General features: G+C 31.0%; 1 protein-coding gene and 2 non-coding genes across 3 annotated transcripts; all 3 read right to left on the bottom strand.

The window, feature by feature from the left end:
* Positions 1-8,215: 8,215 nt before the first annotated feature.
* On the bottom strand, positions 8,216-8,413 carry LOC124892410. The gene has a single exon (XR_007050230.1). It is a non-coding gene; the product is annotated as a U2 spliceosomal RNA (small nuclear RNA).
* Positions 8,414-8,639: 226 nt separating this feature from the next.
* On the bottom strand, positions 8,640-8,838 carry LOC124892344. The gene has a single exon (XR_007050203.1). It is a non-coding gene; the product is annotated as a U2 spliceosomal RNA (small nuclear RNA).
* Positions 8,839-10,219: 1,381 nt separating this feature from the next.
* LOC107853199 (syntaxin-22) lies at positions 10,220-16,837 on the bottom strand. The gene is given in 8 exon segments (XM_016698202.2): positions 10,220-10,783; positions 10,786-10,792; positions 11,408-11,508; positions 11,587-11,744; positions 13,666-13,740; positions 14,162-14,301; positions 14,530-14,623; positions 16,403-16,837. Coding segments are annotated over 8 exon segments (825 nt in total). The 5' UTR covers positions 16,591-16,837; the 3' UTR covers positions 10,220-10,721.
* Positions 16,838-17,984: the final 1,147 nt, after the last annotated feature.

Genomic DNA, 17,984 nt, shown 5'->3' on the forward strand with positions numbered 1-17,984 from the left:
TTTGTTCTCATTAGCAATGGTTTAACTATTTATTGAACGCATTCAATGTCAAACTATCATCATCAAAGAAAGTTATGTTCTTAACTCAGTTTTGTTGAGCAAGCAACTTTATGAATGTCAAGCTGTAGGTTGAAAATAAATGTACATATGGTCATCTTATTTTAATGCATCTTAATAGATCACATGATGGGTGAATGAGCCCTTATTCACCTTTTATACTTTTCAGATTTTAAGGGATCCAATCCCAACATTAGTTGGTCTAACCAACTTATCATGAGAACAAGCAACATTAAAAATAATGAAGAATTTTCTAATTCTTTAATATATGTTCAATACTCTGCACATCTTTGGGATTTCGCAATCGTTCATGTCAATTTATGAACTTTTAATCTAGTAAACTCCAGGTTCACCATGATATGTGCTTTTGTTTTAGTAAATTTCAGATTTACTATTACATGAATAAATTTCAGATTTACTACTTCAGAAGCAAATTTGAAAATAAATCTTCTCAGTTATTCTGCCTTATTCGAAGGTAAGTTGTGATACCATCACAATCAAGTGTACGTTTGCATTAATAAGTTTCTCATTTCCCAGGAATAGAACATAAGCGTGCCTTAAGCTTATCAAATTCTGATAGCTTATACATGATATTGCTACGCAAATCGAGACATATATCATATATTGCTACCACATTCATTTCATGGAATAGAGCATATTCAATGGACAAGTTTCTTGACTTTTCATCAAAAACACATTATTTTGCCTTAGCCGTCATAATATCATCAATATGGTGAATTGATATTCAAACTCAACATCTTACCCATATAAAGGCGTCTTAGGCATAAATCGACGGGACTTAAACCCAACATATTATCATCCCTTTTGCTAATATTGTTCTTGGGGAATAAATTTATAACATAAATGATTTCAAACCAATTATTTTTCCTTGTTTGTTAGAGAGTCTCGTGACACACAAAATTTCGATACTTTGTGAACAATATATATACACAAACTTAATAATACTCAAACTAATTGTTCATGATTGAAAAAGTAAGACTCAATCAACATTCTGTTGTATAATAAAAATAGTCATAATTAATTCAATTCTTCTACCGAATTTAGATAAGTGGACCTTTTGAAAAGTAAACCAAATATTAGAGAAAGTATAATTTGTTGAATTATGGTATTATTTTACGTGTGTTTGACCACATGATAAGATAAACTTAATAAAGCCACAAACTTTATTTTTGGAACTTGTTACTTGGACGTAGGAATGTCAAGAAGCCAACGGAAAATATTACACGACTTCATACTATTATCCAATTACTCGTTTAATTAGCGCATTGTGTTGATAAAGTGTTATGAAATATAAAACAAGAATAAAAATAAATAAAGAGAGAGGCTTCTTTATTTCTCTTGAGGGATGAGAGATCATAAGATTGATGACACAATGAACAAAGCCCCTCTATTTATAGGAAAAAATACTCCTAGTTTCTGACTAAAAGATAGATATTTCAAATCCTGATAGATATCAACTAGATCTTGATAGATCTTATCTATATTCTTGATAGACGTTCACTATAATATAAATACATTCATAACAGAAAAGAAAAAAAATGGGAAAAAGGAAAAAAAAAAAAGAGAAGAAAAAAAGTCGAAAAAGAAAAAAAAAAGAAAGAGAAGGAGATAAAATTTAGGGAGAAATAAAGGAGAGAGGTTATGGATTGTATTTAATTAGAAAGAGAGGTTATGGATTGTAATTAATCGAAACTTAGGCTAAACTAAATAATTAGAAACTTATGTTTGATAAGCCATGTAATTTTTTATCCATTTTCACATGACCCATTTTTTACCCCGCCCATATCCGACTCGATCCGCCCGTTTGCAACCCCTACTAAGTCCGTTGTTATTTGGCTCGGGTGATCTGTTTGACATGTATGTTTGGTTTTCACCTCGTTTCTCAAGCGTATTGGATATGTTTCAACTTATTGGTAATTCCACGGATGACTCAAGGGTCGAGCTAGTAAAGCATTTGTTTTGGACTTTCAAAATTTTGAAGCCTCGAAAAATTTTAATTGTGAATTTTATGATTTTTAATATTGCTTAAAATAATATTGAAGATTGTAAAAGATGAAAGGTACAAAATTTAATTTTGAAGAAAAAAAAAAACAAGAAAGAAAAAACATCTACTTTGTATCAGAAATATTTTAAAATTTTGAATTAAACAACTCAAATCTTTATATTAAATAAAATTTTTACAATAACATCCAAAGTAATGCATCGCAAATAAATGATTAATATTTTATTAATTACAGTTAATTCTTACTTTTACAAGTGCTAATAATATTATTATGTGAAGTTTAACGTTTAGTATCTTTTAAAAATAATACATTAAGAACACGTAGTAAGTAAGAATAGAAAAGAAAACGTTAAATTATTATCATTTTTACGAATATGTATATATATTTAAGATCTCTTATTAAAATTTATTATTGAATCTTAAGTTGTGATGTCTAAGAGTTCAATATTTTGTGCAACTCTTTCATTTATGGAGGAAATTTCAAATAAGTAACAATCGTATGCACATGTTTTCATCACTTTGTTTTATCAATCACTCTATTAACTTATTATAGTTTTTTAATTGCGGCAAAGGCGCTGCATTTTAGTTGTATAAATCACCGCTTTGGAACTCATCTCAAAAAAAACTTTTTTTTGATAGACTTAATAAAGTGTTTGAATTCGATTTTAAAACGTCTGCTACACTCTTTAAACCTAATGTGATTGGAGGACATTGGTCTTTGGAAATTCCTTGTATGATACTTACAAGTATTAGATTTAATTAATTAGCTATGAAAAAGTATTAGGGAGTCTTGTATGATACTTACAAGTATTAGTTTTAATTTAGAACGTAAGTATTTTCCCTAATTTGGATCTAAATGTGTGCTCTTTATTCAACTTGTTAAATTATTAATTCCAAATCACCTATTCGTAAATTTTACTTCAAGATTTTCCTTTTATAAATACTAATATAAATATTGAGCAAGATGGTACAAGATAGTAATATATAAATCTTGAAAAATGTGCTTTAATCATAAGAAATCTAGATTAAATGAGTGCATAAGTAATCTATATTAAATTATATTCAAATATAGAGAGTTGTAATTTTTATCGAATAGTCATATCATAATCATAAATAGTAAATATTACTGTAATACACTGAACACAAATTGTAGTTTTTGTCATAGAAAAATCACATAAATATACAACTTAAGAGTAAATCTATATTTATATTTATAATATATTAAAAATGTGAAGAACTTTAAAAAAGTGATTTGAACTTTTTCCCCTTCATTAAAACAACCCGCAATAGATAAAATCATTTTTTACTTTTTTTTTACTATTTAATAATTTAAAAATCAATTACATAATTAAGATCGTAATATTTATTACCAAATATTTTGCACCCAAAAAATTAAACGAGTTTAAACCGATAAAGAATGCACTTTTTCTAGTCAATTTAAAAAGCTAATACCGACAAAAAAGGGGCCAAGTTTAATTAGGTTAGTTTTCTTCTATTTATAAATTATTATGTTTAGATATAGTAAAGCCGTATAAAAAAAAAAATTCTCTCTTTTTCTTAAGTTTGCCTATGTAAAAGTTCAAATTTGCCATACTTAGTCTGTTCCTTAGTTTTCTTTTTAAAATTTCGTTTAATTCTCTTTTCCTTTAGCTTATTTATGCAAAATTTGTTATATTTTTTGTATGTTAATTTTCAGTAAAGTTCAATTTAATTATCATAATTTGTTGAGTTTATGAATTTTGGTGGCAGTCTATATATATAGACGAAGAATATCTGGCCGGACTTTGATAAAAAAAAAATTGCATAAAAGTTAAGTTTAATTAGCTAATATTTATTTGTTGTAGTTTAATTTTTCTTCTATTACCATTTGTTGCTTTTCTTGCTTAATACAGGTGGTGGATGAAACTCTGAGGAATTATTCCGTAAAGGTTAAGTTTAATGATATTTCTATTATCATATTATTTTTCTTGTCGTTTACAATAGTAGAAGAACGCTCAGTCGGGTGTTGAGTAATTTTTGTATAGAAGTTAATTTTAATCGTATTATTTCGATATTTGATTATCGTATTGTTTTGATGAATATTCGATTGGACTTTGATGAATTATTTTGTAGAGGTTAATGATATCTCTATTATCATATATTTTCTTATAGTTTAAAAGTGGTAAACGAATGTTCGGTAGGGCTTTGAATAATTTTTGTATAGAAGTTAGGTTTGATCGTATTGTTCTGATATTTTGTTTAGCATATTATTTTGTTGTAATTTTTATTCTGATGCTATTAATTATTTTTGTTATTATTTGTTGTATTTACACTTCCATTATTTTTTTTAGATTGTAATTTAGTTTTAATATTTACGAAGTACAGCTTGTAGTGGGGTTATTTATTGCTTTTCTTGATCTTTGTTGTAGGGATGATAGAGACCCAAAGTTTTGACAAGTAAGCTTATATATATGTGTGTGTAGAAAAATAATTTCAAAAGAAAAAACAAGAAAGTTCATAGTTAAGCGCGTCCTAGAACTTCTTAATTTTTTTTAAAATTTTACTCTTTTTGTTCTTCATAGTTGTGTTGAGACTTGAGGTAAGTAGTAAAATGGTAAAAAACACTTCAAAGTTTAAAGTTCTACTTGACAATGTCATTCTCACTTTCTCTTCAACTTTGTTTGTTTATTCCTTGTTTGAATACAGTTAAAGAATGAATAGCCTCGACCCCAATTCAATACAAAAGCAAGTTGACAAATTTATATTGTGGGGCTAAAACAAAAAATCTTGCTACGCTGGGTGAATCAAGTCTTTCTCTTTCTATATGTATAGAGAAATATTATTTAAATTTTTTTCTTTCATTAAAAGTCTCTCCTTTAGATAAAATTATTCTTTTATTATTTTTTTAATATATAAAGTTGAAAATTAATTTAATATTTATGATAAAATATTTTCTTATTGCAAGTCATCCAAATTAATGACAATTAAAACCTTTTTCATTGATTTAAGAATTCTAAATCAACTAAAAATGATCTTAAGAAGATTTGAAAAATCTAAAAATAAATATGAAAGCATTAGAACAAGAAAAATATAAAAAGTTACCAATTTTTTAACAGTTTTAAGTAATCAAAGATTTTAAATATAAAAAAAATTAACAAAATAATCATACTACAAATATTGTTTAAATGGATGCTTCTCTCTTTGACAAGTGATTTGAACATTTTACACTTTATTAAGAAATCTTTGTAACAGATAAAATCATCTAATTTTAAATAATCAAAAGTTACACATACGTGGCACGTGCCATTAAACTGTATTACAAAACATACTAGCATTATTTTTTATTTACCAAATATAACTTTTATTTACACAATCTATCAACAATTTAGATGTCATCTTATATTAAAAATTCTAATCCTTTTCTCACATTATTCTTCTTTCTCGAAAATTTCATATCCAAATCCCTATTCTTTAATACCCAAAAGTTGCAGCCATTGGCGTTTTCTCAACAGAACTGATTGGATGATATTGGGTGAGATTGATGATAGCCCATGCGTTACTCTCAAAACAATAACCATGCAATACCTTTCCCGTCTAAATATTGCCGACAACCCTCTTTGCCCAGTTTACAAGTTGGAAGAACAATTCATCCCCCATATCATCTTTCTCTGCTTTATTGCTAAAAAAAATAAAATTGGCTTGACATTGGGTTAAACATTAACCAACTGAACTATTTGAATAATCATTGGTTGATTGGGTTAAAAATTCAATATTTCCCTTCCAATTCGCCCTCTCCCTCTCACTGTAACTGGATCGACTTTCTTCTGTTTGCTCTTTGGCATCTTTGGATTAATTGAAGCAATAATGTCTATAAATCTACTTCTACTTTTCCATGAATTATATAGAAATCGGTGTACTATTATGTATGAATTGTATAGAAATTGGTGTATCAACAGCTTGTATCTAAATTGTATAAAAATTGGTGTCTCATTTTATGGTGCGTGAATTATATAGAAATTGGCGTATCATGATGTATGAATTATATAGAAATTAATGTATGAATTGTATAGAAATTGGTGTATCACCGGCTTTGATGTCTGAATGTTGTAAAAATTATCAACAGCTTTATGGTGTCTGAATTATATAAAAATTGATGTATCAATAATTTTATGATTTTTGAAACAGTTAGAAATTGATATATTAATAATTTTATGGTGTCTGGACTAAATAGAGATTGGTCTATTATCAATTTTATTTTAAAGTGTCTTAAAAATTAGTGTATCAATAATTTTATAATGTTTGAACTCTTTACAAATAGGTGTATCAATAATAATAATAATATCAGTAATTTTATAATGTCTAAAATGTATAGAAATTGATCTATTTTTATGGTGTTTGATTGATATAGAAATAAGTGTATTAATAATTTTATGATGTATTAATAAATGTATGGTGTATGAAATTTGTGTAAGATGTAGTTTGAATTAATCGGAGAATTTACTATCGTTAATGATGTTTTTTCTTAGAAGTATTAAAAATTAATGTTCATTGAATTAAATAAATTAAATTTAAAAACATAAAAAAAAAATCAAATAAATGTGTTTTTTTTTTTGTTATCTTATTTTTTTTTATTATAAAAAAATTAGTTGAAAAATAAAGTAGAGGAATTTATAGATAAAATATCAATCATTAAATTGTCTCCTTAAATCATGCTATTTTAACTATTTTTATTTTTTTTACTTTTGGTAAATTTTTGTTACATTTTGTAAATTAAAAAGTAGTGGTAGTTTTTGTGATATTGACTCTTACATTGTATAGTTATGTGATTTGCCCGTTTGTTATTGAGTGTAATCAGGGGCGGATCTACTAAGGTCCGTGGGGGTGGCACGCCACCCGCAAACTTCGACGAAAACTCTATATATATAGCTGTATATATATACAGATCTAGTTAAAAATTAAGTCTGACACCCACAATAACAAGACACTGTCTAGTGCGGGTGGCAAAGAGCTGATTTTGTAGCTCCAAGGTGCATTTATTTTTTAAAACCATTTTTGTTAATAATTTTTCATTAAAAAAGTAAGGCACCAGCTGGCTTTGTTAATAATTGCAACGCATACTTGATACCAAGCAAAACCAAATTCCTATTTCCAAATTTAAAAAAAAAAAAAAAACTATTTCCAAATTTCAAATCAAAACATAGTGAAACTCTTGTTCTTGAGGTTTCCTGCTGCCGCTACGGTGCTGCTGCTACTTGCCCTCTCTCTTTGTTTGTTCTCCGTAAGTTATAATGAAAAATTATTTTGTTTCTCTTTCTTGAGCCTAGAAACCCAAATTTGAAATTATCTATGTATCTTGATAACTTGATTTAGGAGAAAGTGTTCTAGTTTTGTGATTGAAAATTTCAAATGGAGAATTTTTTCAAGAAGGTTAATTATTCACAATCAAGTTCTAGTAATGTCAATGTTAATCGTTCTTGTCTTATAACTGACCTCGATTTGGGTTCAATTAAAGTCGATCCGGGAGAAAGAAGATCTATTTCTGATTATGATCCTCGAATACGAGATGAAGTGAGGAAATATTATATTGAAAAAGTGCCTTGTCAACCTGTCTTGAAACATTAGTTGAGGTAAATATGATTTGGCAAACGCATTAGTTGAGACAAATCTTGTAGAGACTTATTCACTTGTTTATTTACTTGTGAAGTTGACTTTGGTTTTACCCGTCGCTACCGCAACTGTTGAGAGAACATTCTCTTTCGTGAAGCACATAAAAAATGAAGTGCGAAATAGTATTGATATATTTAAATGATTGTTTAGTATGTTACATAGAGCGTGATGTATTTAAAAATGTAAGTAATGATGTCATCGTTGATCATTTTCAGAATATGAAAACTCGTTGTGGGCAATTGTAATGAATTATGGATATTATGATTTAGTAATATTATTAAAAGTTTAAGTTTGGTCATTTTATTATTGTTGATTGATTTGTTAATTATCCTGTAGATCGAAAAGATAACTAATCCGATTGAATTACTTGGCAGCCGGTGAGTTCGAATTCTGGATCAGACTCTGAGTGTAATAGCAGTAAAAACGAGTAACAATACAGATGAGCCCATTACATTGGGTTTGACATGAAAACATTTGAACTTAGATTTGATGGGGTGAGTCAGGCCTGGGCTGTAGTGCAAAGCCTAGACGACGCACAAGGGCTTAGATAGCAAGCAACCCCAATGGACGGACCTTCCCTTAAAAAATTAAGTTAACATCATGTGAACCAATAGTACGCATATCAAATATTAAATTGATAAGAGCAAACACTACGCTTGACCTTAGCCAAAAGGCCGAGAAAGGTACTGCCAAGAAAACTCTAGGCTAATCATGCAATCATCAATTTAGTAGACTCCTGCTTCCTTGGGATTAAGGTGTAAGTGTTGTTTGAAGATATACAATAAACCAAGACAATTGATAGTTAAATTTTTTAATGAAAATGACTGGCTTAATTAAAATATCACTTGAAGAGTAGACATCAAACAGAGGGCACACATAGCGTGGCTGGATGAATAAACTTAGACTAGATTTGGTAGGGTGCGCCAGACCTGGACTGTAGTGCAACGCCTCAGCGACACACGAGGGCCCGGATAGCAAGCTATCCTCCTGATGGACCTTCCCCCTCAAAAAATTGAGTTAATATCATGTGGACCAATGGCCCACATATCAGATATTAAACTGATAAGAACAGATACTACACTTGATCTTAGCCAAAAGGCCGAGAAAGGTATGTTTTTACAACTTAACAGGCATCCATTTATATAGTAGCTATCGGCTGTCTGCGCATTAGCTATCGTCTCATTACGATGTGGGAGATGTAAGCTTTACAAAAATAACCCCACTGCTTCATATACAATTATATATCAGCTGCTGCCTCACATGGAAATTATTACTTGATGATGCAGCTCCTCAGCTAAACAACTTGCAGAAATATGGTGTTCAATATTGGCTGGACTTAATATCATTCAGCAGTAATAGACTATATGTTTGAACTATTAAATGTCTTAATGTTCAAGCTAAGATGTGCAATTATTTCCCGATACATGCAGTTCGAAAATCAGCTAGTAATATTCGAATTTACAGAAAACTGTAAACAGATTGGTGTTGCCAAGAAAACTTAGACCAGATTTAATCGTGCAATCATTAATTTGTTTTCATTATTCACCAGATTTACTTTTTTCCGCATCTTCTTCAGGACCAAGCACCTTGTCTTGATAAATATCTATGTTGCAAAATATTACTAGTAAACTTGACAATTTGGTAGACCCAAAGTTTGAAGATTTCATTGAACATGACACACTCTCAGCAACTTAGAGACGGATTATTTCTCAAGAGTTGAATTTGCCTCGTTTTTTCATACTGACATGGTTAGTGAAGATTCGTATAGTCAATTCCTGCTTGCTTGGAATTAAGGCATAATTATTATGATGAAGAATTTGCAGACACAGAAACGAAGCTCTCATCAAGACGAGTGATTTTTGAATTGACCTCCATGTAAATGCTTGGATTTTATGGGTTTGCGTGGGTGTTGGCTGCTTTTAATTTCCATGAAAAGGAAACACTACCTCCACCCGCTCCCAACTATAGCAATAGACCATAGTACAAAACAAATTTCAGAACATTTTTCTTGAGTTGTTGCCAAAAATTGGAAGCCAAGACTTTATTAATGGATGTATTTCATTCCTGGTATTTAGGATGATTCCTTGACTTTACTCAAACCTTAGTTCCATCTCAAACACTTACATACCCAAATCGAGCACGTATTGTATTTTTATTTACATGCAACAAACCAACATTTCTGTGATAGCAAAGTTACATTCTTCAAAGTCAGGAATTTGAAGGCCGGAATACATGAAGTAAATACATTAACATCTTACACCATGATAACCACCTTTAAGTGTATAATCTCGTGCAACCTGCAAAGTTTCCAGCAACAGTGGAAAAAGCTCACTAGGAGTGAACTTAAGTAGCAAATTCTATCTGATTTTTCTTTTTGCAACAACGGTATGATCAGTTTAACACACCTCAACTATTCATTGTCCGTTGAGATTTAAACCTAAACCTGATACCTCATGGTTCTTCTCAAACTTCACTGTCCGCTAGGCCACACTCTTGAACTCAAGTTTTCTCATAAATTACAAGCGAATCAAGTTGCTTTAGCAGAAAGGAGGAGCAGGACACCTCCATACAACAATATATGCCCACCAAGGCAAGACAAACAAATCAACAAATTACATTAGTGGTAGCTTCACACACACGAGCATCAACAAAGAATGAATGTCAAATGTCAACTGGTTCAAGAGTGTACCGAAATTGCAATTACCCCTCCAAACAAGAATAATTTTTTTACTGACAGAACCCGCCATTACATGGTAGCAAAACATCTTGCAACCAAAGCACCAGGTTTACAAGTTGAACAGAAACCTTTGCTCTCCCGCCTCCCTAACTAAACTTTTATACTACGACTAGAAGAACCAAGGATTGGGACGACCAAGCCACACTCCAAGGTGCCTTCTGAAATAACTCGAATCACAACAGTCACCTTTTCCAAATCAATGCAATCATTTCTGCATCTGAACAGAGTTCAGGGCCCTTCTCTATATTCCAGTAATCTTCAGCTCAGGCTGCAAGTACTATGATCACAATGAGGAGCACGATTCCGAAAATCACCAGGAGTAAGCAAGTCTGCAGAAAATATTATAAGTTAGGGAAATCATTTACAGAGAATTGTTCAGTGTAAGGAATGTAAAGTATAAAAATTAAAAGTTGTACTAGGAGGGAAAGAAACAAAGCTATATGAATGCATTCTCTCCCGGATTTGATAGAAGGATCATGGGAAAATAGAACAGGTTGAGTGATTTAAAAACGAAACCACCCAAAGAATCCTGCCCAAAAAAATGGAACCCAAACCTCACCACTGTTCGTCCGTTATGCCCAGTGAGAAGACTTGTGATAGTGGTATGTTAATCAAATTTGGACCTTCTATCAACTCCACCAGACACACTCTAAAATGTAAAAGGAATAAATTATGATATGCCCAAAGGTAAAGCTCTGGTCACCAACTTCTAAATGGTCTTGCTGTTTTTTCACTTTTTTCTTTTTTTCTATTTAAGCAATAATGTTATTAAAGCTTTGAATTCAGCCAATAGGTTTATAACCGATACTAATCCTGTGGATTTCGCATCATACAAGTTTTAAAGAACTAATAAAAGGCTTCCCCCTAAACACAGAGCATGCTTAAGCATACCAGTCATAGAGTTCTATGATCAACAAAATGAATGGTCAAATTTGATGAAGTACCAGAGATGAATTTGATCTTTGGGTCTTTGCAGCTTTAGCAAGTTGCGCTCTTCCCTGTGCAGTCGCAGCATGGGCATTCTCAACATTGGAACCAATATCATCTGCATAAATCAGAACTGTAAATACAAAGGACATTCAATATGGAAATTATTATACTAACACAAAACAGAGTGACCTACCAATCATAGCTCCTTGCTCATGAACAAGCACAGCAAGGTCCTTGAAAATTTCATTTACTTCACCAATTTGTTGCTGTATTTCTTGTATTCCCTGTTCTCTTTCTTCGATAATTGCTTCATTAAAGGCAATCTCGTTATCCAAAAGTAAAACCTCCTGTCTGCAGCACAATAGAATATAAGGTTACTAAATATAGGAAGAAAAGGAGATACATCTTCTGAAGAGGCAACACCGCTATTCTTGGATCACAGCACCACAAAAATAGCTCCATCTAATGCATCTGAGCTCAACAAAATATGACTTCAGCATATGACCAACTAAGGAAGCTCCGATATGTAACTTCATTAATCCAATATCCACGCCAGCACTATATTCAGCTTTAGTAAAAATCATTGCCCAACAATGGTTATCACTTTCGCACAGGTTAAGCAGCGTGACTTCGAAGAAGCACACTCTTTGAACAAGGAGAGAGTGGGCGAGAATTTGATTGACTTAAAAATATGAATAGGATAAAGAGAAAGGAGAAGAAATAGTAGGCTTGTGCAATATGAATTCTACTATTCTAGTTATAGTAACTTCTTTATCAAAAAAAATAAAAAAAAATACTAGCTACTGCAAATTTTCTTCTACTGTTTCCCCGCGTTTAGTAATTTAATTTTTTCTTGTTTTGAGATAATTATCTCGTTCTTTGGTGTAAAGCATCTTCTTCTATGAATTCTGCCTTTAGGCTTCTTTTCTGCTGTCTCCTTGCTGTCAAACATTATTCTCTCTTTTTCTTGTCAGAAATATTATATCAATAAAATATATCATTGAAGATGACACAGTACCAAGACACGTGCATTTGAAGCCAAATGTTAGTATAATTATTAGCAAAATTGAAAATGCTACAATTTAACTTCTTTCTATGGTTGATTAATTCAGAATGAAAATCAATTTGCATTTGAAATTACTTCACCCAAGGCTTATCAGAATTGCATATACATGCTCTTTAAATTTAATTGTTCAAAGTCGTATTGTCGTCGCTGTATATAGAAACTAGGACTGTTGATTGCAATTTTCATGTCTTATTAAATTCATATATGTTAGCAAAATTTTGTACTATTTGTCACACTTATACGAGAATATTTGACCGCATACAATTTTAGATGTTAATGGCTAATATTACATCGGTGACAGATGAAAATATTAAATTAACGCTTCAAAGGTAGTTTAAAAAAGAAAACATCATAGCACATTTCAAAACTTGAATAGTTGCATTCAAATGTCGTGAAATTGCATAGAAAGAAATTATGACAAACCTTCTGGGATACCCCAAAATGGAAAGAGTGGAGCATTTTATGTTAATTGTGTGGTTTATTTCGAAGAAGTATGCGGTTTTGCTTCTTTGTCTACTCTCGCTAAAATCCCCAAAGCTCTTTTTTTCCTCTGTGCGCTTTTGCTTTTAAAAATCTGCCCAAATTAAGAGTGGTCTAAAATTCACCATCCTCTGATGCCCCTTCCATTAATACAGCAATTATTTTCCTTCGCATTTTATGAATGTCTAAAAGATTAACGCAAAGTTCAACCTCGTAATTTCAGAAAACTATAGCAGTTGCTCCACTCCTGATTCACAGTTGAGAAGATACCAAAATATTGGACAACTAAATAACAGTTTGCTTTAACCAAATGACTTAGGCAGTGAACAAACAGCAAGTCGGGTTACTCATCAATAACACATTCTCCTGGACATTTTCTTCACATGGTACTACAACTAGCAAAATTTTGCAACTGTTTACACCACTTGCTAAAAGTACAACACTATAAAAGTTGCTAAAAGTTTGCAACTTGCACAAAAACAAAAGAACCTGCATCTAATTTACTCTACCCAGCAGTTATCTTGGATCCAAATCCATAGGTCAATTCATTTCCTCATATGATTGACACTAAGTCTTGCTTGCAACAGTTTTCAATTAATCGAATCATCATGGTATCTATAAAATATAATGCACAGCTGAACTTGATAATTATGATCTTAACAATCTCACAAACAATCACAAAAGATTAATAATAAACCTGTACAAAGATATGATCAGCTAACTGACCTTCTTGATTCAACAAGGAGAGCCCGCTGTTCTTGACTCTTTTCCGTAGAAACATCTATCTCACTGGCTTTATAACTGTTTACCAAAAGATGACCAAACCAAAACTGAGAGGTATTAGTGAAATTGAAGACAAAACATTTCACTTGAGATTATAAACTAAAGGGACTATGAATTTATAACTCCAGCAGTCTGCTCTGCAGCAGCACTTGCTTATATCTATTTCTTTCTTAAAAAAGAAATCCCCAAGAACCTATGGTGCAAGGTTCGAAACTTGGTGAATAGTGCACCCACCCCTCTACCCTTATTCGCTTATATACCAGGCTTTCGTATGTGACACACATCCCGTGTTGCTTTGTTACCACCAGACAAATAGTCCTAGCGGTGTTACTATATGTACTTCATGTGTTGATAACTCACGTTTCCAAAAAAAACAGTTCATATTTTTAAAAAGCTGATAGAAATTTCATATAATAAAGTACCACCAGGAAAAACTTACCTAGAAGGAAGAACTGCTTGAGCAACAAAAGGTGTATATGCTGTCTCTCTCTCGGCTGCAAGCCTCTGAGCCTTTTGAAACTCCTTCAATACTGCTTGAAAATCTTTAGCGAGTTTAGCATCTGTTATTTTCTTGCTAGCCTGATAGCAGAAAGCAGGATTTTATAGTTAAAAGTGAAAGAGAAAAGTTAGAGCTAAGAACAAGAAGTACAAATAAGGCTAATCAAACAAAATGAGAACCCCATATATATAGTGAGGACAGAAGATAAAAGAACATGTGCATTCGGCAAAATATATATATCATGGAAGTCCACACTGACAAAGACCAAAACAGGGAGAAGAGGAAATAGTTGAGCTCTAAATACTTACACTGACTTCGACGCGATGATCTGTTTCGCTGGCTTGCTTAAGTTTTGCAGATGTATCTTTCACTAACTGCCCAATGTGCACCCTCGTCTTGTGCCTGTACTTGAGAAAGTTAGTATAAGCCCCAACGATATCAAGCTTTTAAATCCAATATTAATCGGTACTATTAACTGGTATAAGATAACAGCAAATCCATCTATTGGCTAACTGAAACAGAATACAATCTCATTATTACAGCACCAAGCTGAAAAACAGAAATTAAACTGGAGATGTTGCATCAACTATAGAATTAGCTCGGGTAATGTTTAAAACATAAATGCCAAATTCTGATTCATGATGGTCACATATCGCATTTCTCCTCACAACACCCTGCTTTTTTTGCGGTGAACCATCGCCAATTCTATTTAATTTTCACATGGGATGAGTGATACAGCATTCAACAGTCCTGTTCTAGAGGCATTTGATAGGAAAACCTCTTTTGAGTCACCCTAGAAGAACTCACGCAACAACTTGAATGCTATTTTGTAGATTATTGCACAATAAGCACCGTGCACACACACTGAGAGAAGTTTCAATATCAGACATAGTAAGGTCGAAGCAATTTAAAAAATTTTGTCGTACAAAAATCTGAGCACACCATACAACTAGTAAATCCCCTTTTTTGAAAAGTAAAACTAGTTAACGCCTTCTTTAAACCAATTCCAGATTAACTAAGGAGTCTAGCAAAGCCTTATTTGACCCTCTAAAAGGCACATGAACCTAAAGTTCATACTTCTTCCCACTTATGCATATATTTAGCGTAAAAACATGTTTTATAATTCATCAGAAATATATATTGAACAACATATTCTTCCAGTCATCCGGACAAAGTAAAGATGGACAAAAACCCTGAAAATGGTTTTTAAAATTTTGATTAATAATGTTTCCCAAGCTTACTAATTTTCTATATATCAAAGCATTCAAAAGATAACTAAAATTTTGATTTATAATGCCCTCTCTGACTCTGCGTGTACGCACGAAAACAGATACAATGAGTTATGAATTCAAGAATTGACAGTTAAAGATGTAATCACCAAACAAAAAAGTACCATTAAACAATATCGGTCGACCAGGTTTATCTCAGGAAACGACAATTGCTACTGTACAACCTCAAAGCTCAATCACCACAAAAGTTATAAACTTGTCTCAAATTCAATCCATCAATTGAAAATACATTAAGTCCACAAAAATCAGCATAAACATCAAACAACATGTAATGCATGCAATTCCAATTTTATAACAAACGGCAGAATTTCCAAACATACTACTCCCTCTATTCCAAAATACTTGCCACAATTTCCTCTTTGAGAGTCAAACGATATGAACTCCGATTAACATTTTAAGATTATTTTTTTCATCATATTAATATGAGAACAACTGCAACTCATATATTACTTTCCGTATAGCTTTTGAATATCTAAATTTAATTTACAATTGCAACTCATATAGTACTTTCCGTATTGCTTTTGAACATCTAAATTTTAATTTAAAATTGCAACTTATAGTACTTTCCATATATCAAATTAATCTAATCTAGTTTAGCTCTAAAAATTGGTCAAACTAACTCTCATGAAGCAAAATGTGACAACTATTTTAGAACGAAGGGAGTATTAACTTCAAATTATTACAATTAGGCCAAAATTATTGCACTTCCAAATTCCAGTATAATTTTTCAATATCTAAATTTTAATTTTCAAATATGAAATCGATCTAACATAATTTAGCTTTTAAAATTAGTCAAACTGACTCGAGAGAATGAAACATGACAACTATTTTACAACAAAAAAGGTATTAACTTAAATTCATTACAATTCAAGTCAAAATTTGGATAGCTTACAACTTCTCACGTAGCTCAGGTGTATCTTTGGGAGTTCCAAGTGTATTGACCAGCCTTTGAAACGTGGAAACAGCAGTATTAATCTGGAATATTCCAGAAGCTACAGCTTGAGTCGGGTCTTGTTTCCCATTCAAATAGCCCTTTCGGGGCCCCAATGGTCGACCCGCTTCAAGATCTTGAAAACTCATCTCTCTCTTTTTCTCTTAATACAAATTCGAATTCCCCCAAAATTACCCCCAATAAAACCCAACAATCGGAACTTCTACACAAAAAGAGAGCTAAAAGAAAGTACCGATCCAAAATTCAACAAAGGATTGAATATGAAAACCCTAGAATTTTGGGGGGATTTGGGGGGAATTTGGGAAGAGAGAGGAGAGATATCTTTGGGACTAATGGAAGAAAGAGAAGAATTGGGCATGCATTGACGGAGGAAATTGAAGGAATAAAAATTGATTCTTTTTCTAATTTATACTCCCTCCGTCTCAAATTTTCTGTCACAAATTAAGATAGCATAATTATTAAAAAAATAATTAATGGGTAATATAACTTTGTCATTCAACCCCTATTAATTATATCATATTGGTAATTTCAATATTTATAGAGTTATTATATATTGATATTACTTTTTGCATGGATAATTAGGATTATAAAATTACCAACATCTTTACAATATTTTTAAAATTTGATAATTCAATGTAAGTAACAAGGAATAATCAATTACTAAGGATATATTGAAAAAAATTATATTGTCTTGATTAATAAAAAAATACAAGTAAAATGAGAAATTAAATTAAAAAATTTAGAACGAATAATTTGAAATTGAGGGAGTATTTTGGTTTGATACTCTCATGTTAGAAATTTATTTTATCAAATTAATCTTATTAATTATGTTTTCTATTGAAAACAGTCTCTCTACTTCTTCGAGATAGCGGTATGAACTGTGTACATTTTACCCTCTTAAGACCCTACTTTGTGGGAATACACTGAGTTTGTTGTTGTTGTTGTAATCTTATTAATTATGTTTTAAAAATATAAATTTGAATATGTACACTTTATTTAGTCATTTAATGATGAGAATAGTATTGAAAGAATATAATAAAATTTCTTAATTTCATCAAGGTAAATTTTTTGATTTCGTCAAGAAAATAAATATTTTTAAAAAGAAGGTCAACTAAAATGGAAAAAACATAAAACACATTTGATTTTAAAAAAAATGCACCGAAGCTTCTGTGCTGAATTTCGAAAAGACCAAAACGCAAGAGCCTTAGAAGCTTCACCTTACATAGAGTCCATTTGGATAGGCTGAAAAAAAGTGACTTTTAAAAAAAAATTTAAAAGTGTTTTTGAAAGCAAATGCTGAACTTATTTTAAAAATAAATAGTTATGTATTTGGGTAAAAGTGCTGAAACTCTAAAAAAATTATTGATGTGTTTAGTAAATAAGTTCTTAAAAGCATTTTTTTTATTAAAATGTTTGAAATACCCTTATGATTGTTAATAATATATAGAGTTGATTATTATTAATTTTTATTGCTAAAATGATTTAAATTAAAATTAATATATATTTTAATATATATATTAAA

Source organism: Capsicum annuum, chromosome 1, assembly GCF_002878395.1.
Source record: "Capsicum annuum cultivar UCD-10X-F1 chromosome 1, UCD10Xv1.1, whole genome shotgun sequence".
Lineage (NCBI taxonomy): Eukaryota > Viridiplantae > Streptophyta > Magnoliopsida > Solanales > Solanaceae > Capsicum > Capsicum annuum.